General features: G+C 40.8%; 2 protein-coding genes across 3 annotated transcripts in view; both read left to right on the plus strand.

The window, feature by feature from the left end:
• The window catches only part of bmpr2b (bone morphogenetic protein receptor, type II b (serine/threonine kinase)), a 59,885-nt gene extending 54,932 nt beyond the window's left edge, over nucleotides 1–4,953 (plus strand). For both annotated transcript variants that reach the window (XM_053497243.1, XM_053497244.1), the window contains exon 13: nucleotides 1,088–4,953. In XM_053497243.1, the coding sequence (XP_053353218.1) occupies nucleotides 1,088–1,359 (272 nt within the window). In that variant the 3' untranslated portion in view covers nucleotides 1,360–4,953. The remainder of the gene's footprint in view (nucleotides 1–1,087) is intronic.
• A 1,077-nt stretch (nucleotides 4,954–6,030) lies between these two features.
• fam117bb (family with sequence similarity 117 member Bb) overlaps nucleotides 6,031–24,013 on the plus strand; it is a 34,122-nt gene continuing 16,139 nt past the window's right edge. The window contains exons 1-2 of the mRNA XM_053497245.1: nucleotides 6,031–6,888; nucleotides 12,610–12,779. Coding sequence (XP_053353220.1) covers nucleotides 6,198–6,888; nucleotides 12,610–12,779 — 861 coding nt within the window. The 5' untranslated portion in view covers nucleotides 6,031–6,197. The remainder of the gene's footprint in view (nucleotides 6,889–12,609; nucleotides 12,780–24,013) is intronic.

Below are 24,013 nucleotides of genomic sequence, written 5' to 3' on the forward strand. Positions count from 1 at the left end.
CCTATCTTTTATGGTATATCTGTTTTTTTATTTGCCCATGCTCTACATTTCCTACCTAGTGTGCGTGCCAGCGTGCCCACAATCAGCATCCTCCAGAGATGGACCCTGTGTGTGTTCCTGCACTTAAGAATCCTTCTCTAACTGGTCAATTATTACTACTCCTTTATTTAGCAAGAGACACTGGACTATCTCTCTTCCTTCCGCTCTCTCTCTCTCTCTCTCTCTCTCTTTCTTCCTCTTGTTTGCCTGAACTGGAAAGGGAGGGGAACCTTCTCTATGTGATAAGGATTCAGAGAACATTCTGCTGCAGTTGTAAACAGTAATAATATACAACATTTGTAAGGAGATGGGAGTGCCATACAGCAGTACCAAATAACATGCCACTCTTGCATGGTGCAAGGTAGCTATTGTTTATTCATGTTAGAGATGCTTTTAATTTTTGTAAAGTTGTGGGTGAAGCACCATATATAAATAATTTACTGGTTAAAAAATGTAAACCAGGAGAAATCTTTAACCACCTCTTTGCATGCTGCATACATGGAAACAGATACACACTCCCTGCAATTAGAAACCAGGTTCATGCATATACAGTAGCATTGTGAGAGAGAGCTGCCAGAACAAAGGGACATAACCTTGATTACACTGTTTTGACAACAGTGCAGTCCATTAGACATAAAGTAGACATATTTTTTTCTGAATGGTAGCTGAACAACAAAACAAAAATTAGGAGAAGGCTGGAACAGAAATAATAAATTTAGAGTAATTAAGGATATGATCTGTGTTGGTACTCCCCTTATTAATGAATCCCTTGGATTAATTTCAGGGTCCAAGACTACTCAAACATTGGTCATAGATCTTTGTATGACACCTGTTAAAAGCGTTTTTAGCATGCTTAAACAAATGAGCATTAAAAAAATTTTTTCATTGCATTTCCATAAAAAATATGTAGTATTTCTGCATCAGAATATAAACTAGCACTGTAAGTACCTTTATGCTAAAGTCGCTACTCTCTTTTGCAGCATGCATTCAGAAAATTATTTACAGTTATGTGTAGTTTGCTCACTTCCTGTCCCTCTTTTTCATATAGGTGAGAGCTCATCTCAGGAGGGAAAAGCAGCGTCGGCTGAAAAGATAAAGAGACGTGTGAAGACTCCTTACTCGTTGAAGCGGTGGCGCCCCTCCACGTGGGTTATTTCTACAGATACGTTGGATGGAGAGGTCAACAACAACGGGGCAGGTGGGGGGCAGGGTGCAGCAGGTGCTACTCGTTCTAAATCCAGCACTGCTGTTTTCCTGGTCGGAGGGGCAACTGCCACGGCAACGCTTTCCTCTGACCCGCCTGGCATGACCTGCCTATAACCTTTCACCCTGCTAAAAAAAAAAAACGGCTACAAGCAGCTTATTGATACTGGAGGGTTTGGCAGCATGTTATAGGAGGAAGAGAAAACCATTTTCTATGATACACTTTGCAAGCACTTAACATCATGATGTTTCTTGATTCTCTGACCTTTTATTTTATTTTAATTCTTTGTAAGTAATTGCTTTAAACCGAACCCAGCTATGCAGCATCATTGGCTTAAAATGCTTCCATTATTTTAGTCGTCCTGTTAAGTAAATCAAAGTATGATTCATGTGTCTGGTTGTTTGATAATTATTTTCTTGTATTTGTTGCACTTTTTTATAATTATGATCTTAATCACATAGTTATGTCTGATTTCTTGGAGCGTTTTTAAATCGGGTCTTAAAACATGGAAAAAAGATGACAATTTGTTGATTTAACAATCAAGCTAGACGGCTCATATGGACATAAATGAAATCTAGTCCGTATAAAAGTTGATAGAAAATGCAGTGGTCTCTAAGATCTTTGACTGCAATAGCATTTATGTTTTATGCATAGTACATTCAAGCATCTGTTGTATGTAATATATACATGTATCCCCCATTTTTGTATTACATTCTGAAATGTGCAATAGGCTTTAGCTTTGAGGTGCTCTTCAGTACTTTTAATTTTGTTGGATGTTTTGCAGCATTTTCCATTTTTTAACATAATGTTGCAAACTAAACAGTGCACTTACCTGCAATCTTCTATCTTTTTAACCGCCATTGTGTGCAGTTAAGAAGCATCTCATGGATGACAATCCCTTCTTTTCAGTCCCATTCATCCTGAGAGGGAAAGGTAAAATGATTTCTGTGCGAGTGCATATAGGTTTTTCTCCTCTGTTGGAGGTGCACAACGACAGAGGACAGTGAAAAAATGTTTGAAAGTTTGAAGAATGGAGGATTTTTAGTTCTGTTACAATCTGAATTTAGATCTATCTCAGTCTGATCTCTGGAAAATGTTCTCTTTTATTACCAGACTCTGAAGTGCATACTTTATTCATTTATTTTGAGAAGACTTGGACTAGGCTTCTACAAAGTGCGGATCCACATAAACATGTCTACATTACGTTAACAGTCTGATGCGTTACTTTCTGCATACAGATCTGTGTGAGAGCACTAGATCAGATGTGATCTTTGACTTCTTATTTCTGAAGAAGACTCGTATGAGAAACGGACATGTCGCTTAGGTTAGGTTGTTGCTCTCTGCATTCCAGTCACAAACAGCACCATGGACACCAAGTATGTACTTCAAATGTAATTTATATCTAATGTTAAACTACATAGACCTGGAACTGATTGTGTACATTAATGTGCGCATTACACATTACTTCTGTCGTGAAAGCTGTACTGAAATGACAAATATAGGGTCAATTGTGGTCACAGTCATGTCTCGGATATCAAAGTAATCTTAAGTCTTGGTTGTTAGCTTTTATTCCATTATTCATACAATCAGAGGGAGGCCGAGTCCAGATGAATGATAAGTGGACAAAATGATGCATATACAAGGCTGTTACTTCAGAATTTAGTCATGTCGTTTTTTTTTTCTTTTTAACAGTGCCAAGGGCCCAACCTCAAGGCTGTCTGTCCAGATTTTTTTTTTTATGTTCTATTATATTATTCTAATGAATATCATTATATATTGCATCCATTTGGAGTTTGTTGGTAGTTTAAGGGTTGCACTGTCATCCATCCTTGTGCTTCGGTGTCATTCATGTTTATGAGCAGTTTGAACAAATGTTGCTGGATAATCCTGGCAAATTAAATTTTAGTGCCACCACACTTAGCCTAATTAACAATTGGTGTATGTTAAATATTGCGTCATGGTTCATTTTAAATATATAGTTGTTGAGGAGTATAATTTTTTTTTTTTTTTTCCTTGACCACAATTACTGATGCATTATGCAGACTCTGACATGAGCCGTTTAAATAATTACATAGTGATGCTCCATGATGGGAAAATTTCTTATACTGCAAAGCAAAACTCAACCTTAGAGAGACTGACTTAAAATGCACAACTAGCAAACTGTATGCTGCGTGAACTTAGTAAACAATGTGCCACTTATCGCATGCCAGTTTGTTAAAGACTATTCGTCTTCTGGACTGGACTACACAACAAATAACTTTCGCAGACAAATTTATTGTTTAAGAAAAGTACCTGTTTCGCTTCCTTTGTCCAAGTTGTTGGAGCTGAAACCTTAGTTTTGTATGTATGTAATATAGCGTCACCGATGTGGTGTAAATATCTGTATAGTGTGCTTTCGCTTGCACATATACAGGAGGCTCAACTGTTGCTGTGGGACCAAGAACAATGTTATAACACTGTGATATTTATCTCATGATAAAATGGCACAGTTATGTCAGACAAATATGATTAAGTTTATGTACATGCAATTTTTCTTCTCAAGCTACACAGAAACGATTAGCATTGTAAACATGCAAATATGTGACTTGTTTTATTCCTATACCTGTAAGTTCTCAATTACTAAAATGCTGACCTAAAATATAGTATTGGGATTATTGATTATTGGATGTTTTAAATTAGGGCACTGCTTTTTACAGCATATTGCTAAGTAAATATGCTACAAGGTACCCATGTACAAAGCTGATTAGACTAAAATGCCATGTGGATTTTGTACTCATTAAATTAACTTTTTTTTTTAATAATTCAGTTTGCCCAAGTCACCTTAGAATAAGATCATAACGCTTAGATTTTGTTAATTGCCAGCCATCATTTACTGTATTATGCTCAGTAAAAAAAAAACAGGTTCACGGAGATCCCCCTTCTCACAGAATTCTGTTCCAAACATAATCCAGCTCAGCTGTTCCGGCTGATCAAGTAAACTGATTATCTGGTACACTTGTACTGGATTAGGGCTGAATTCTGTAAGAAGGTGTGATGTTCAGAAAGAGGGTCAGTGGTTACTTCCCTAGATGAAACGTGACAGCTTTGGTAATCATGGTATCCCGTTCTAAATCTATTCATTTTTAAATGTTTAATGTAAACACAAGCAGTGTTTATTTTAATAACAAAATGTGTCATCACCTAAACTGTTCCTATTTATATCATATGAATGAGTCCAGTTAAGAATTTTATACAGATGTGGTGTTGTTTTTTTTATTCCCCAAAATGACTGAAGGCAAAATGAGCTGTTTCATTAATACCACCCATGGCAGGTCTTTTCAAATTCAGGCATGCTAATGGAAAAAAAGTTTGTCCTATTATTGTTAAGAATCTAGAATAACAGATTATCTTTGTGTATGTAAAGAAAGAACGGAAAGTATTTGTTCATGATGGGCTGCTGTTTTGTTTTTTGTTTTTGTTTTTCCTTTTCCTTCTTGTCATTGAATTGATGCTAACTAATGGCTCCACTGAGATCTGTGGCTAAGATTATTGCAACAAAAAAAAAAGCCACTAAAATATTTTCTATTGCAGCTTGTAAAGTAAGTGCTTTGAGGGGGAAAAACATTACTCAGTTTAGTCTACTCAAAAAGATATACGTTTTAATGCCATTTAGAAATAAGCTTGCTGTACAACCCTGCATTACTCAGTTGATTAAAGATTATATTACAGAACTAATGTCTCTTATTTCCTTCTTTAACATGCAAGCAAATAATGGCACACATTCAACTCATGAACATATATTGAAGTGTACTCATTTTCAGTGTAACAAACAAACATCATGATGAGCAAAACAGAGATGGTTGTAGTAAAGAATTTTTTTTTCTAACATTACAAGGGGAAGAAACCTTGAGAGAAACCATACTCAACAAGGGAATCGATTCTCTTCTGAGAGACCCTGGATAGTGTGATTATTATTCATTACACTTTCACAACCGTATACTAGTCAACGAGTATTTAGTGTGCTGAAAGGGTGTTCGGTATGATGCGTATTGTAAAGGGCTGAGTGCACGGCAGGTTTTAATGATCATAGCAGCAGTTCTCAGCACCGTACAGGTGAAATTATTCACTGGGGATGCTGTGAGACTTGGGTATAAAGTGTTTTGAGGAAGTGTAAGTGACGAGGGCATGGATATGGGACTATCTACAGAAACACAGGGTAAATGGAGTTTTGCAAAAGCTCCAGGAGGGGGAGATGATCCTCAGGAGTGTCACAGCATTTTGACCACAGGAGGGTGTTAAAGCCACAGCATCAATCCACAAAGCACGTGCTCCCAACAACAAAGCTTTGTCCCAAATCCCTATAAACAGTAAATAAACTAAAATAAACAAACACAAATGTCAGGGAGATAAATGTGTAAGCAAGCATAATCTGTCCTGTCCTGCTAGATTAGATGCTTAATCCACTGTGCATTAAAGGATTTCATACTGACACACACTGACCTTTGTAAAGCAGTTTCTTGAAAATAAAATGGCAAAAAAATATTATATATAAATAAAACGTGACATGAACAGCTTTGTGGAGTTGTACTTTACTTATTTATATATTTTTGTAAAAGATCTACAACAGGTCTGTACAACTCCAAAGAGTTAAAAGGATCTTTTGACGAGCCAATGAAAAGTTGTCTTGTATTGCGAGTGGGCCAATCAGAAGGGGCAGTGGGCGGGGCTTTGGCAGGAGTTGACGGTGCGTGGCTCACACTGCTGTGTAGTTTACTTCAGGACGGGAACGCTTCTGCGCTGCATACACGGTGCGGAACTGAAAATAATAATAATAATTTAAAAAGTAATAATAATAACTAAACACGCTGCATGGAGTGAAGCAAGACGGATAAAAGAGTGTCCACGACCTCACGCACACCTGGCGTATGCATTTTTTTCGACACTCCATCCATTTTCGGCAGTTTGTAACAGCGTCATGTCCCAAAGAGTACGTAAGAACGGCTCGCCGACGTCCAGCTGCAGCTCGGTGAGCGCCGGGAGTTCGAGCGGAGCCTCGGGTCTGAGCGCCGGGGTGAGTTTACTGAGCCGCCTGCTGCCCATGAAAGCCACCGTGCCGTTCCAGCTCAAAGCACAGCCACAGCCCCCCCTACTGACCAGGATGGCGCTGTCCAACGGAGCAGGAGGAGGAGGAGGAAATAGTGCTAACGTTAAATGCTGCAGCAGCGGATGCGACGCAGCCGGAAGCCGCTTGTGCGCTTCGTCTCGCGCCGCGACCTCCTCTTCCTCACCTTCCTCCTGCGCCGCTTTGAGTCCGTCCGCGTCTCCTACGTGGACATCATCGTCGGCACTCAGAAGTAGTTCTCCCGTGTCTCCTCACCCGCAGTGCCCGCAGGTCAGTGTGGCATCAGCTCATGCCGGCGTGCCTTCCCCTCTCAGTGGCTCTCACTCGCCCTCCCTGCTGCTCAGCTCACTGACAGACAATCTGGTGCTCACAGCTGGCTCGCATCCTCCAGGGCCAGCCTCTTCCTCCTGTATCCCCTTTTCCTCCTCTTCCACCTCCTCATCTTCAGCATCTTGCGGGCACAGGGGCAAAGCCCTGGCATCTTCACCTGAACATGACAGACTGTCACCTGAGAGAATAAGCCCGAGCTCACCTGTGCACAAAGGTAACCTGCCTAGATTGCTCATTCAGTATATGAGTAAAGATATTTTTTTTTTTCCTCCAGTTTCAGTTCTATCTATACACATCACGAAACAGGCTGTTCATCATTCATGCATGCAATGATTTATCTAGGGAACATCAGACTCTCTAAATAAACCCTGATGAGGCTGCTTAATCCATTGGGCAGTTTGATGATGGGGATCGTAGTTTTTTTTTTTTGTTTTTTTTTGGTTTTTTCCCCCCCCAAATTCTCAGAAAAGCTAAAAATGGAGCAAAACTTTGCTCTTTACTGTTCAGAGAAAATTAAAATCAGGGCTCTGCCATGATACAGCACCCCTGGAGTAAATAGGGTTAAGTGCCTTGCTGAAGGGTCTGACAATGGCAACCTAATGGGACTGGGGCTCAAACTGCAGACCATCTGATTAGTACCTCATTAGTGCCTTTTCTCTCTGAGCCACCACTGCTCTGCTTTCATAGTTATAAAATCACTGATAGTCATTTTATAACTGTCCCAATTCTAATTAATATCTTGTCTTATTTTGTTCTGATAATTATTTCCTCCAACCACACAGAATCATGTGCTGCCTGACAAAGTATGAATAGTTTAGAGCACACCACCTACAGGATCATACATGAACAGCAATGTCTTACCACACCAGTCAGCCTAAGCTGCATGTCTTTGAACTGTGGGAGAAAACCAGAACACCCTGAGAAAACCCATCCTGTAATGTGTATGTGAATGCATGTGTGAATGTTTCAAACATTCACACTTGCATTCACATACACACTACAGTTGTATACATGGGAATAAATGCACTGGTAATCACCATTGGCCTCTAATTGGACTACAGACGTTCCTAGATGGATGGGCTGGAGCGTTTTTTATATATATAAATTAAAATTGAATTGACAGAAGTTAATTCTGGAGTCACTGTGGTGATGCATGAATTGCCACACAAAAGAATTGCGATCCATTACGTAATCGATTTTCCCCCCATCTAAATAAAAGCACAGCTAATCTGCTTCCTATGAGTAACTACTGCAGCCTAAGATACTGGTTTATGCTTCTGTTTGCTTTAGACGTTTGGATGGAAAAATTTTTGACGTAGGCATTTTTGATTCACTTCTATAGAAATATGGTTTCTTCCTGTTTCACAGATTTATTCTGTTTTGAGGCCTAACAAAACAAGTTGGATAAAATGGACTTTTTCCTAAACTGGCCAAACACAGGCTTCTAAGCTTAGCTGTCAGCCATCTTGGATTGTTTTCACTGAAACTGATCTCCTACTAGGTTTCAAATCCTCCCATTAGGAATTCTCCAGTTTGCCAAATCTCCCTCCTTGGGATAACCGTTGTTACGACAGCCTTCCTTACCCACCTCAGGTGTGCTGGGAGCTAAAACATGAAAACATGCACTAGCTGCGAGTCCCCGAGGAGTGTATTGAGAACAACTGGTATAATGGTTTCATGTGTGCCGCTCACCTTGAGCTAGTTAGGAGCCTCTATAAGGGGCAGTTGGGCCCCCTTTATTGTCATGTCAGAGGACAGGAGGGCATTAACATGTCCATCATGGCATTGGTTTATCCGATATTGTCATTTTCATTTCTATTCACCCTGAAGATGCTCCACAAATCCTCAGCCTCTTCCTCTGCAGTTTATCAGTCGTCCCGTTTTACCCTGCCACTGTGCCCCACCTCTCAGATAGAACTTGTATTCCCCCTTTTCCTGGGCTGCTGGGTAAAACCCGATTAGGCCTGAAAACCCCCATCTGCTCTTTCAGCCTGCCGAAGGGGGAGGGGAGCTGGTGGAGCTCCAGAAAGAGAGGCTCCAACAGCACAAACCCGCTAACTTTGAGCTCCACAGCACCATATTTTCTCTTCAAATGGTGCTTAATGCGTATCTGGCACAGTTTTTCTTTTTCTCATGCAGACAGCTTATTTGTAAAACTGTAGCAAGGGCACTCGGCCAGTGTTGCCACATGGAAATATGACAGGGGCCTCAATGTGTTTGTGACTGCTAGAGGAGAAGTGTTGTGTACACGGTAGCCATGTGTAAGTTTACCCTTTTTCCCGACGGAGGTTCATTATGCATCTAATGTGTTTGCTTACAGGCACGACTGTGGAGATTGTCTCCTAGCGATCTTTGTCAAAATTACCCCTGCGTCATGTCATTTACGACAGTGTTTCAGTGATGTCGTCTGTAAATTGATGTGCGGTGCTTTCGAAGCAGCAACTACGTTTTCCCAACTTAGGGAAAACAAAAACTCAGCATGTAGAAAGAGTAAGGAATCAACGTGTGCGAGCCGATCTGTAAACACGAGACTGCGGTTCTACACGCAGGGGATTATTTTAATACCAGTGTTTGGTGATTCGGGTAATTTGGGGTCTGAAATGTAAGCAGACATGGCCGATAGCAAGGTTGTTTTAGCTGCAGGAGCTGTGCAGTGCAAAGACAAAGAAGAAAATCTTTCTCATCCTTTATTTCTCTCAGTTTTAGCAAAATGGCTCTGTTCAGAAAGGAAGCCCGGTGCAAGCCCTGCGTACAGTATTACAGTATTACAGTCTAAAGCTTCTAGCCTTCCCCTCGTCTCACCTATCCTATTGTCCTCTTCTTAACAGTCTGCTGTTGTTCCTGTGAAGTCTAGTGATTTTCCAGATCAACAGGCTTACCCAAGACCCTTTGAAAACACTATTCTCAGCGAGAGGGAGTGAAGGATGAAGGAAGGGTTTGAAGACAAACAAGTTGAACTAGAGAAGGGAGGAATATGCCTGTTTGAGGGCTTCCAAGCATGAAATCTGTTTTCAGTGAACATATCCCGCAAAAGTTACCAATAATTGCAAACATTCCTCCAGGCCGTTAATCAAGCAGGCCTTGTAAACTCCCACGTTTCCTCTCAAACGATCCCTCTCCATGATGCACCTCTAAACAGACATGCTCAGGCCTCAGTGTCTTGTTTTTGCAATTCTCTTAGAAACCAGTGGTTTAATGAAGTTAAGCACGTAGGAATGGTGAGGGCAGGCCACAACGAGATCACACCACATGCCTAAGAAAAGAGCCCAGTGTGGTAGTACAGCCACCACTGCGCCCACTTCCACGCATATCAGCCCTGCTCACTCATGTTCATCTGCTCCTCTAGATTGTTTGTTCACCAGCACAGAATGTGTTGAGTCTGGTCGAAGATTAATTTTACTTTTCCAGCCCAAACAGGCACTCGCATTCTTCTGACAGTGGTGAGGTGTTTTACTGTTTGCATTGCGGCGCAGAAGTATCTAGCGAGGTGTGCTATCAAGGAACGAGTCATAATACCGGAAAGATGTGTCAGCTTTGATTGGTGAGATTTGGGCGTTCTCAGGGAGGAGGTGTGCACGGTAAAGGAATAGTCCAACACAATCTCCATCCGCCAACTTTTTGTGTACTGAGAAACTAACAGGTAACATGTTTAGAGGAAATACAAAAAAGCAGATGTTGGTGCAGGCAAACCTGTTATTGTGGAGCACTTTATAAAGCTTGATGTGTTCAGTGTGTAGAAAACTGAAACACTTGATGAAAAACCTTAATGCCAGGTATTGTTCCAGTGATTAAAAGTTACTTATATGAGAAGATCATTTTGGTAGGACTTTCTCTCATGGCTCTCATTCTGCAGTATTTATCAAATGTAATTCTGGTAGGTTTAAATTTGAATTATATACTGTCTCATATTTATGCTGTATTTATTCATTAACTGCCTGATATCTTGAGTCGACTTTTTTTTTTGGTTCTATTCTCAGTATAGGGAAACGTGTAACTTCTTGTCTCTGGTTATTGTGTGTGTGTGTTTGTGGTCGTATAATGTGTTTGTGTTTGAGTGTTACAGATGCAGAAAGTCAATTCTGGAATTTGTGTATTAGTAGACGAATTAGAGTGATAGAGCAAAGTTAATTGCGTACTCGCAGCATCATTTTATTGCCTGTTCTGTGTAAGTTCTAAGCGATTTTAACATGTCATTTCAAAGCTTTTGGTTTTTACTCGTCAGTGAATGATTGAACAGTTTACCGGATGGAGTGTATCAGAAATAGCATAAGCAGTGCTGATAAGCTGTTTTTAGTGCCCAGGGAAGCATCTCCACCTCATGTACGCGACCTCATTTAGCACCAGAGCATACATTTAAACTGAATGCGACAGCCTGGACGTTCACTGCTCTTATCTTCGTGCATGCATGTGTGCGCTCACGAGTGAGAGTCGTATGGAAAGAGAGTCATTTTGTGGCTAACGAAGCGAGCCATTGGGAATTGCTTTTGCTAGCTACGTTTATTAAGGACTTCATACAGAGGAAAGTATTCACACATGCGCGCGCACACACACAGACAAACAGACACCCAAACATTATGACACCTTTTTGTGTAATGTAACGTGCCAAAGACCTCACAGGCTTATTTGTTCCCATGTGAGCACATTAACAAATGCAAACACACACACACACACACACACACACATATACACACACACGCACGCGCGTGGTTAAGTCTGCAGCTTGACCCAGTACTGCTTATTTCCTTACATATGCACACAGCCATACTTAGTGATCATGACTTCCTCTGAAATTTCTCCCAGGTTCCTCCTCTTGAAAGCATTTCTGCAATTTCACAGTTCTCCGTTTCAAAATACAAGGCAAAAAAAAAAACTAAAAAATCCAGTTCTGCTTTTGCATTTTTTGATGAGTTCAGTATCTGATGTCACCTCCCAGTGAAGTAAGGGACCCTGCTAGCAGTGAAAAGTTGCTGAGCTTCTTGTTTTGTGAGTCAAGTGTGTGTGTGCGCGCATGTGCTCCTTAGAGTAATGGTTGCAAACAGCTTTAACGATTCCCCTCTGATTTGTTTTCCTGGGAGTGGTAGTGAATACGCGACACACAGACACATAGTGAGGGATTGACGTAACGTGTGTGGTAAAAGTTTTGTGTAAGGAGAGAGCAGTTGTGCTTTAAAGCAGCACTGAAAAGCCCATATGCTGGATTTCCTGCACCGGCTCCAGCTCTTCAGAGCAGCACAAAAACGACAGGTGCTGCGGCTTCGCTCGTACTGTACGCCTCACCCTTCTCGAGTGTATTCAATGGAGCAGATTTACATGAAAGAATGGTCTTTAAAAAAAAAAAAAAAGAAGCAGGCGAGAAAGAGAGGGATAGTGGGAGATTTTGTCTGCAAGCGAGAGAGAAAGCCTGTTGATTGTGTGGTGGAAAGAATGGGTGAGGGAGAGATGGGAGAGGAGAGGGAGGGAGAGAGGATAGGGGCGAGTGCTCGCGGAGGCTCAGTGAATGTAGGTCAAGACACGAGGGCCGCTTCCTCGAAGCCAGGCTGCCTCAGCCAATCAGAGCCTAATCAGCTTTTCCTTCATTAAAAGGCCTGCTGGCTACTATGTTAATGCCGTCTCAATCTGCCGAGCTTCGCTGATTATCACCAGCAGACCTCGCCGTCTATTAACACTGCAGGCTGCTTCTGCTCAAAACTACACACACACACACACACAGTTTTTACTTACATAATCTTGTAGTATTTGCTTACCAAGCAAACAATACTGATCACAGACCTTTTTAATGAACTGATCCCATTTCACATGTTAAACTCCTAATACTTGTTTTTTCCCTTCTTCTTCTCTCTTCCACTTTCCATCTGTTCCTATTTTCCTCCCCCTCTTGTTAAACATTTCACCCACGAATTTGGCCCCAATCTTCTGCCATCTTCATCTATCACAGAGAGGTGCAGAGTTTCACTGGCTGGTCCAGTGGGAAGCAGTAGCAGCAGTGCCAGTATCCGCCGGACTTCCTCCCTGGACGCCCTGACAGGCCCCTATCTGTCAGGCCACTGGCCCCGTGATGCCACCCACGCCCCCTGTGTACCCTGCATGAGAGACAAGGCCACCCAGGTGAGCTCGACATGCAACTCTTGCGCTAGGATAAATTTTTTTAACGGGTTCCACCATTTATACATTATGTAAAACACTATGTGTCACTTTACTTCAACATTTCATGAGTTTATTTTTTCCAATATACTATCCAGTTTTTGCGACTTACTAAGGTGTGGGAATAAGATACTATGTAGTGTTGTTTTAGGAAGTCATGGCCATAGCATACCATCTCGTTTCCACACCTTAGTAAAGTCAGGGCCACAGCATAGTACATTTTTCGAACACCCTAAAAAGTCTTGGCCACAGCATACAAACTCATTCGCACACCTTAGTAAGTCATGGCCACAGCATACTATCTCGTTTTATGCATAAGTGAGTCTTAGCCACAGCATAGTTTCTCATCCCAACACCTTCCAGATGTTCCAAAGATGTGGCTGCAACATAATCCTGTTTCCACACCTTAGGGCCAAAACATAGTTCCTTATTCCAAAACCTTAGTATGTCTTGGCCACAGCATACTATCTTGTTCCCACAACTTAGTAAGCCACGGTCACAACATAGTATCTCGTTCCCACGCTTTAGTAAGTCAGGGTTACAACATGAGGTATCTCATTCCTACACCTTAATAAGTCGTGGCCACAACATAGTATATCATTCCTACACCTTAATAAGTCGTGGCCACAGCATATTATCTCGTTCCCATGCCTTAGTGAGTCGAGGCCACAGCATACTATCTCATTCCCACGATTTATTAAGGTGTTGGCAGGAGATACTATGTTGTGGTCACACCGTAGTATGTCATGGCCCAACATAGTATCTCATTCCCACACCTTAGTATGTCATGGCCCAACATAGTATCTCGTTCCCATGCCTTAGTAAGTCACAACATAGTATCTTGTTCCCATGCCTTAGTAAGTCGTGGTCACAACATAGTATCTCATTCCCACACCGTAGCAATTTATGGCCACAAATATTTTTCCCTCGATGTCACCAGAGGGGGTGTGTTTTTTTTTTTTTTTTTTTTTTTTTTGTGCTAATTAAGTAATACTTGGATAAATCATAGATAGTAGTTTCTTTCTAACAGGAGTCTAGTTTTACATTGCCGACTAACAGAACATCCATCATACACCTTTACTTCTTAAGTTGTAGAACAGTTACAGCTTTGTGTTATTTATTGTGCAAGGTTTTCACAACATTTCTATGACATTATTCTTTATGATGACATGATTACATCACATACATTTAAGGATTGGTCAGCTAAACATTACCACTTGCATGTTGCAGCAGAAATGAAGATTCATCAGACTGAGCAACATGTTCCCAATCTTCCTCTGCGCAGTTTTTGTCGGCATGCGCCCATTCTAGACTCAGATCCGAGCTCTTGGCTAACAGGAATGTATCCTGATGTGTGCGCAAGCACCTTAAGTTTTAAAGTGTTGTGCCTTCTGGAATGCTTTTTCATTCGCCATAGTTGTAAGTGGTGACTATTTAAGTTACCTGTATTTAAGGTACCTGCTGTAGACTGCCTGTCAGCTGGAACTAGTCTGGCCATCCTCTGAACTGACCTCCATTAAGTTCAGTGTTTCCATCTGCAGAGCTGCATGTTTGTTTTCATCAGTCCATTATTTATTATTATTATCATTATTATTATTATTTTGACATATTTTTAACAATTGAAATGTCAGTGTAATTAAAAATACGCTGCATCCAGCATTGAACTCACATCAAAAGCCTACAATTAACAGTCCGAGCACAGTAGGTGTGCCATCCACCCCCCCACACACACACACCTATACATGTACTTAGATTTACCTTTAGCAAAAACCCTTATTTACATTGACTCTCGATTCCAGTGCAATTCATGGAAACATCCTGTGTATCTTTACCGCGCAGCCAGCGGTAACTAAAACATACTTGTGGAACTTGCAGTGTATTCTCACCTTTACACACCTGTGTGATTATACACCAGCGGCTCCAACCACGTCATGCTCTTTACATTCTGTGCATTTCTACAAAGGTCGCTTCTAAGAGAGTAAGCTCTCACTCGTGTATGTGTGTGTGTGTATGTATGTATGTATATGTGTGTGTGTGTATATATATATATATATATATATAATGCCAGTATTGCAATAGCAGTATAAAGCACACACACACTCCTCACGCTCGTCTGGACCACACACGCACACACGTATACACACAGGTAGGGAGATGTAAAGATAAAGTGTTTTCTCTTCGAGAAGCTGTTACCACAGATTACTGTGAGCTTTTAATGTGGTTTCCCCTGCATTTCTCAGATCCACCTCGGTGCTGAGTGTTTACCTAGCTTTCAGGACTGTGATCAACTCTGAGCACGGACAACTTCATCGTGTGACAGGAAGCAGTTTTTTAACTTTAAATAGTTTTTTCCTTTCTTTTTTCTGTAATTGCAATACGCTTTTAGCAATACAAAACTTTAGCTTTTTAGGAAGGAAGAAGGTCAGCGGACAGCAGGACTGATAGACATGAATCGCGTGTGTGTGTGTGTGTAAGAGCGCATGTATGTGTGTGTATGCATTTGGAGGAAGAAAGGAGGAAGCCTCTCCCTGACTAGCTGAAAGATGAACGGAAACAGAAGCATATTTTTGGTGAAGGCAGAGGCTGGCCGCCATCGCAGCTTCATTCTTTCCTAAAACCTCATCTTTTTCCAGTACTGATCTACACCTGGAGTTACACAACAGCTTCTACCAACGTTTTAATTTTGCCGTTTTAAAGTACACATGTACATTTCAAAGTGTAAATGTCGTTTTCTTGTTTTGAATTAAAAAAACAAAAACAAATGGGTTTTCTGATTACACAGGATGTGATATCACAGCATCGTTGATTAAATCTGATTCCTAATCAGTTTAATCACATCAAAATGTAACACGCATGTCGCAGCTCTACTGATTACAAGCTTTGGATTTCCAGAGTTTTTTTTATTGTCCACAGCATGTGTTTGTGCGCACATTGTACTTCCTTTGGAGATTCCAGACCTCCACCCATCTCTCTCTCTCTCTCTCTCTCTCTCTCTGTCAGCGGCACCGTCTCACAATAAGAGCGAAATAACACAGGAACCGTGCAACAGAGCGTGGAGAGAATGTGAAATTTGCACATGATTTGAAGCACCCTGTCTCTTGTCCTTACTACAGCATCAGGCCAAAATAACCGTGTCTTGGATCAGTATGGTGGTTCGAATTGCCATGGAGCCATGGAGAGTTCACACCTAGTGACTAAACAACAACACCGAACTGAGCCTTCCCCTCGCTCGTTGCCTGGAAGAAATATGCAGCTGACATGCTCGACTCTGGCAGGCGATGGAAGTGTATCCAATGTGAATAGCTTTTTTTATGAACTTTTATAGGTCTTGCAGGAACATCCTGTTTACAAAACGGCAGGTGTTACAATACACTGTCGATTGTGAGGTGCATGAGGACCTGCGGTCGCCATTGATGTTACATACGCTACCGCTCAAAAGTTTGGGATCACTTGCAATTTCTTTGTTTTTGTTAAGCGATTTATTTTCTTCATTCTACAACAATACTGGGGATTTCATAACTATGAAATAACACATATGGAATTGGGTAATTATGTAACAGCAACAATAGTCAGTTGTTATTTTAAGACATGGTGGTCAGCCTTTCTGGAATAGTTCTTGCAAGAACAGTATTGTCGAGAGCATTTGCAAAACCCATCAAGTACTATGATGAAACTGGCTCTCGTGAAAATCATCGCAGGAAAGCAAGACCAAAACTTACCTCTGCTTCGGAGGAGAAGTTCCTTTAGAGTTACCAGCCTCAAAAATCACCATTTAACAGCACCTAATATTAGAGTTGTTGTGAAGGCTTTATAGATCATCAGTAGCAGATACATCTCAACATTACCTGTTCAAAGGAGATTATTTCATATTGTGGACGCTTTTAGCATTGCCTTCATCAGGAATGACCATGAAGTAAGAAAGTGATCCCAAACTTTTTAGCAGTAGTGTATGTACAGAGTTCGGTTTTGAAGCATTCACTTTCGAATTAACACAACATTTGGCAAGCCACATTTGTTAATTTAGTGACTTGTGCTAAATGTAAGTACAAATACAATATGTAATCTTTTGTTTATGTGTTAATGTATTTTAGCAAATAATTTTGAGGACGGTTTCTGATGTCAACATTTTTGGCTTCCAGATATTAACCCTTTACCAAAGCCACATAAAGAACTTGATGTGTGCATGCTAGTTAGCAACTGCAACCCTCCACCATTAGCTGGTCCATTTCTTCATTGCATCGTTATTTCCAGGTTGCCTAGCAACAATTTGCTTTTGATTTTAACTGCTTAAGCAGCTATTGTTCGTTTCACCCGAATGCATTACTATTTCTCAAAATATGTTTCATCCCAGTCTTAGTCCCTGAGAAAGTGTAGATGAGGGAACTTTCATCTGAGCTGTACATGAGTCATTTTACTACACACATCCATAATTATGCTAATATGGAAACCTGAGCAGACGTGTGCATCGACAGCTGTTAAGAATAGAGTTTGCCCTGAGAAACCAAAAGTTCAAATTTGACTAATTTCAGAGACAGTTCTGCTGAAATTCCACTAGCGTTTATCTTTAGGGAGAACTCCATATCCTCTCAAACAGGCAGCATTTTAGAGATACTTTCACATGACACAAAATGTCAGAGCACGTCTTGTGTGTGTCACTGAGGAAGTCCTAAACAAGACAAAGGAAGAATATGACCACAAAACCACATCTTTTTGAGCTATACTATCCTATACGTTAGGCACGTCCTTTAAAACCTAATTAATTAATTTGACCTGTATGATCCGGAAGTAAACACACAATTAAGAAAGATATGTAGATACAAGCGGTTTCTTGCAGATTCATTCTGAAATAAAATAAACATACTGTAATTTGGTAGATGCCAAAAACATGATTATCTGATAGTGGTTTGGCTTCTTCTGTCGGGTCTCTTGTCAGATTATGTTTCGGCTACAAAGTGAACATGTACCTGAGTAGAGCAGAAAGAACCAGAGGCTCTGACAAGACTGCCCACATCCCATGCTGTGTCTGAGCGCTGTACGTCTCTGTCTTACAGCCAGCTTTGTTGCCCTTTAACAAGAAAGGGCTTTTTGTCATGCTAATCCCTCCCATCATGACTGACGGCCTGAAAATTGCTGCCATTTTCTGTCTCTAGTATGTTCCAAAAGGCCCTCGGTGAACTTGGCCCTCTCGCATTGACATACCTTCTGCTGCCTACAGAAAGTAAGCCATGTGTGAATTATGGTTCTACTGAGGGAAATTTGTCTGTGGGAGCAGAGCAAGCCATGGCAGAGCTGGAGACTGACTTAAAAGGTGGGATTGTACACAGAGTGGTTTTTTTTTTTTTTTCTTTTCTGCAACCGGCCTGATCCCTCCATTTCACCTCAGGCTCACTTTTACACAGCAGCTGTTGGCTCAGTGTGAAAACTGCTCAGAAGTATTGAATCATAGCTCTTTTGTGCTTCAACTGTTTTCTAGAACGTTCATGTGGCTTATACACATGTAAGTTGGGAGCTTTCCAGAGCAGCGTTACAGATGTCCTATTGTGTTTATGAAGCAATATATGAAGAGGCAAATGACAGGAAATGCAAATCCTGACATTTCCATATTTCAAACGGCATCTTTTTTTTTTTTTTTCGTTTTCAGTCTCAACCTGTAGCCCAAGCTCATACTTGTTTTATTCCGTCTTTTGTAAGATGGGCGTGTCGATTTCCCTTCCAAAGAGTTTCTCTACCGCTTATTTTTTTTTCTTTCTCCTACCATTATGTTTATTAACCAGCATTTCTAACTTCCTTTTTGAGGATCCACTTGCAGACAGGCGTTACGTCACAGCCAAGGCCTCTTCTCAGGACCTGGGCATCAAAGCAAGCCTAAACGCATGGCCTGCACAGAAAGAGCTCATTGTCTCGAATAGTTTACTCTTAGCAGAGCCCAACTGTAACCACATGCAGCGTGTACACACAAGGGAAAAAAGAATACAAAATTTTGTCTGCATTGTGATTTATGTGATTTTTTTTTTTTTTTTAAGGCTAAAAATGTAGTAACTGGATTCTGCTTAGGCCAATCTGGGTCAAATAGAAAAAGTAACAAACATTTTAATGAAAGACTAAAGGCTAAGAAGTATGTTTTTAATGTTGCGTTTTAGTGCACAGTAATCCCAAATGACATTCTATTTACCGGTGTGTTCTTAATGCAGAAGTAATAGCGTGAGGGCAGAAGTGGAGATTACTTTATCACTTTACCCCAAACCAACTCTATAACAATTATTATATTCTTATGATGTCCTATTTATACTAGTGGAAAGATCTTTGTGTATGCATGTATGTATGTATCCATATTTATATGCATATGCACATACACACACACATTGATGGATAGGTTGATTTATTAGAAACATTTATTTCTGTCAGACTTACTTAAATGCCATGCTTTACCATTTATTTATATAGGAAATTTGACAAAGTAGAAGTTAAAAACTTTTTTTCTATAAAAAAAAATCATTTCTAATAATGTATCAATAATATGAAGGTTAAATAAATAGTGAATAATTGTGAGTATATATAAAATATAGTAGACAATGAAGTAAAAACTGAGTGTATCCAGATGCACAACGAACCATTTCTTTGACATTCCAACAACCCAAATTAAAAACAAATCAAATTGTATGCTAATGATTTGCATGTGTACTGTTGACTGCTTTTTAAAGGCTGATCAGATATATGGACTACTACAGAAATCTGAAAGATTTCCCATCATTTTGTAGGGCATGTGCTCGCTTTGGTTGGGTTGTGTGAAGTTTGGTTAGTAGATTCAGTAGAAGGGCCACTGAGGGCACAGAGCAGATAGAGGAGCATACCACAAAGCATGGCACAGCTGCAAAACAAGTGACAGCAATTTGTGTGTGCAGGAGAGAGAGAGAGAATGTGTGTAACCCTGTCTCACGTCAGTCATGGTTTTGGCAGCCCTAGCAGCCAGATGCTCCCCCCTGCTCTGTGCAGTGTGTGCGTCGCTGTAAAGTCGCCACAGCTGCTGAACAGAGCGGTGCTTGTGCGCTCAGCCAGGCAGCCACGCTGGAAATCTTAAAATCGTGGGAAGAAGGAAGTGATGTCTGGCTTTCGGCCTGGGCTCTAGGAACGGCTCGGGAGTGCAACGGCTCAGCCATGCATCACACACACAACGAAGTCAGTCACAGCGCAGCAGTGCTGAAAGACGAGCTCGCTGACACACAAGCACTCACACATACACACATGCAGGAGTCGCAGGAGCAGCCACAGAGAAAGAGTGTTCATTATTTATCATCTTTGGTCCACTGTGTGGACAGATACGCACGTCCCAAGCTGCGTTTGAACTTTCCATGGAGGGAAAGGAGAAATTATAGGCTGGAGGAGAGAATCCAAAATGGAGCAAATAAGTGTAAATGGCAGTGATTGAGCGGGTTGCTATGCAGGGATGGAGCTTATACATTTTACACAGGGTGGTTAAGGTGTGACGGTTGTTGCGCATGTACACAGGGTAACAACTCAATGCAGCCTCCATTTTGTGAGCATGTTTGGTTGTTTCAGCAGCTCAGGGTCTACAGAGATCACCTGTCTTGGTTGGTAAATTTCTAAATAAAAGGAACATTGTGCATAATGAAAGGTTTTATGACATTTCTTAGGGTTGCAATCCAGGTGGAAAGCTCCATAGACGGGTGTGATTTGTGCCACCCTGTATATTCGCTATCAATAGACTTCAACTCTATGTTATGGCATCAAATGATGTTTATCCGTAAATTCTGATGTCGTTAACGCATTTGATAACAACCCACTGAAGTCATGCTATGTGAAAAGAGAAAAAAAAAACTTTGTTTAGCCCTGCATCTCTTATAGAGACAAATAGAGGAAGTCAGGAAGGGTTTTGGTTTCTTTGGTTTGGAAGTGTGCCAGCATATGCAGGGGATCCCATTGGGTCACAACCTTTTTAAAAAACGAACACCTGTATTATGTGCATATGGGGCGCTTCACTGAACAAGGCATTACTGTCACTAAACTCTGATTAAACCTTCCTCCGACATTCACCATGGTTACTAAAGAAAATATTTGGTCTCTTTTAGGGTTGCAAATGAAAGCTGTGTTTATTCTGAAGTATTTTTTCCCTTATGGACTCAGTAAAAAAGTTGTGGTTGTTTTAGGTTTTCTTGTCATAGTGTGGAAATCCGGTTCTTTAAGATGAGTTCTGCAGAGTATACACAGATACATGCACACAGGAAGAGAAGCTCTTACAGGCGGAGGACGTCTACTGGGAGTAATACAGAGTGGTGGGAAAAACAGCATGTTGAGGGAGCGCAGTGTAAAAAAAAAAAGTAACGATAAGGTACATAATGGACAAGGTCACTGGCAGAGAAAGGTGTGGACAATTCAGATTGGATCTAATGGAGTGAAGTGAGAAGAGTAAAAAAGGCTAACATTTCAGCACACATTTTTTCACATACAGAATGTCTGTATAATCTCTTAATTTTTCATAATAAAGCACATTAGATGTATTTCTGTTGAAATATTTTGGAGTAGAATACTGATTTGTTGGTTGGTAATGTGTTTTTGGTATTGCTGTAACAAGGTTAGACATTGTGTGCTGTACTCGTGTCACAACTGTCAATGCAAGTGTATTTACAGTGGTGCTTAATGAGAAAGAAAAAGTTAAACATTAGGTATAGCTTTCAGGGTTTTGAAGTAAGAACAAAAGAGAGCAAACGTTGGACCTTGTGTCCCAGAATGCAGTGCTGCTATATGCCATGGTTACTCTTTCTGAGTTCTGGCAGAGATTCAGCTGGGGGGTATTTGGGTCACTCCATGAAAAAGGCAGCCAAACTGTGACATGAGGGTAAAATTCCAGGAAAAGGAATTCGGATAAACACTCCCACCCTTATGCTGACATTACCATCAGACATAATATCATATGGGGTAAAAGGAATGAGTTATGAGGCATCACTTTAACTGTAACAGGGACAAAAATAATACTATAAATTTATCAAGAAGTATATAGGAAAAAAATATAGCAAAACGTTTGACAAGATGGAAGTTTTAAAATAACCAACAATTTGGACCAGTCTGAAAACTTGATTATTTCAAGATAACACTTTAGTCTATTTGCAATCCTAACAGAATTAATAAAAAGCCCTAAAGTTGAGATTTTCATCTTTTACTTTTTATCATGATAATGTAATTGCAGTATATAAAACCTGAGAGGCTTCACCATACCCTGGATGAAATTTGAGGACCCATTCAACACGCTACAAGATGATAAGCATGATGGTGCTGACAGTGATGGCAATATTCGCATGAAAGTTGAAGCCTTAGGAACCTGATCTGTTTGAGCAGAGAGTACCGAGAGAGCTAGAAGGTCTTTACGAGTAAGGCACTGCCCCGTCGCTCTAACATTAGGGAATCGTTTTTCCCGAAAACACTTGACCTCAAAGTCTGATTCATTTTGATCAGTGGGAACACAATAGCTCCGTGCTCGGGAACCGTGATCAAGTCTGCTTGAAAAAATGGTCTTTTCTCGGCACCTCGCCCTCGGCTTGCTCATTAGGGACAATCTGATCATTTTGGTTCAGACACATTTCATACATTCTGTAAGGCTGCTTTGCGAAACTGACCCTTGTTAAAAGTGCTATACAGATAAAATACTGGAAGCTCTCAGCAGGTGGCCAAACCTTTACATAACTGAAAATGGATCAATAGGATGAAAGAACAAAAGATGTTTACTCCGGGTTTTTATTCCAAAATCCATCCAATCCAACCAACTGATGAAACAAGATTAATGCGCAAGGGCGGTTTTCTCCAACAACTTACTGTTCTCATACACACACTCCCCTTAGCCATGGGGTTTTGTAGCCCGCTATTCCTTCAATGAATTTGTTGTAGTAATCAACAGTATAGTATACAATATACAGTGTGTGGGGACACATCTGGGCTTGTCTTAGGGCTATTGACAAACGAATCTAATGGCTGAGGGTGACAGGACGAGCCTCACTGTGTATGTTTGTCACGATTTGCAACAACCAAGGCTTAATGAAAGCATGTCAACGTGTCTGGCTGATGAATGAGTTTACTGATCGCTTAACTTCGCAAGGGCATGGGTGTGTAGAAGAAAAAGACAATATGTGTAAGCTACACGCCGCGTGGGAAAAGTTCACGCTCGTAGATGAAACTCATCGCGTGCTCTGCGGTAGAAAGGTAGGGGCGTGAGCGTGTCAGGTGCTGTGCCTTTTCCCCGGGTCTGCTGGCTTTCAAAGTAGTATTAGAACCCAAATGAAAAAGGATTTTTAACTGGGTGTGAGTAAAGCCACGTGCTGGCCTGAGCTTTGTTACAGCTGTTCTAGCATGTTGCTGGGTCTGGACATGCTTCACTCGCTTGACGTGTACAACCACTTTGCAGCTTATTCTTTCCGTAGAATAATGGAAAGAAGTTTATATGTAAAAGAAAAACATTAAAAAAAAAATTTAATCTCAGATTAAGAGAATAAAACTGGTAGACATTTGTTTGATCTGGTGAGGATCTAATCACTTGGTAAACATCATTTAAGATGACTCTTAAGATGTCTGGTGCTGATATATTTTAGTTCCCCTTGTGAGATATGATTTTCATGACATGCAACTCGAACACACACTCACCTCCTGAAGCGATGGTTCTCCAGCGTTAAGTGTTATCAAGTGAGATAAAACAGCAGTCAGTTGGATTTGATTTTTATGGTACCCTACATTTGGGATTGTATCGTATAAGTTTCTTGCTGTCGTTATTAATTAAAGCTGCCACCCACTTATGTTTTTTTGTTTGATAGTTTTTTCTTGTTTGTTCAGATGAAAACTGTGTGGGTTCGTGTGTATGAAGGTAGTTAGTTGTTAGCTGTATGTTCTGCTGTCTGTGTGACATGTAAGCTCGCTGTAGTGTGTGACAGTCAGTTATCAGTAAAGTCTTGCATCATAGCATAACAGCTGTCGGTTTTACCTCGGTGCCCTCTGTGCATGTTTTAATGCTTTTCATATTTTGCAGCAGATATGAGTGGAATGCGAGTCTCCTGTGTGGAATTATTTTAGTTTTAAAAAAATTACTAAAAAAACTGTGTCTGTACAGGCTTGTCAGACTGCCTCGTTATCGGATTGGGGGCTGATACGGGATGGATTGTGGGTGCATTACAGCCTAAAGCCACAGGTAAACCACACAC

This window comes from Clarias gariepinus, chromosome 5 (genome assembly GCF_024256425.1).
Source record: "Clarias gariepinus isolate MV-2021 ecotype Netherlands chromosome 5, CGAR_prim_01v2, whole genome shotgun sequence".
NCBI lineage: Eukaryota > Metazoa > Chordata > Actinopteri > Siluriformes > Clariidae > Clarias > Clarias gariepinus.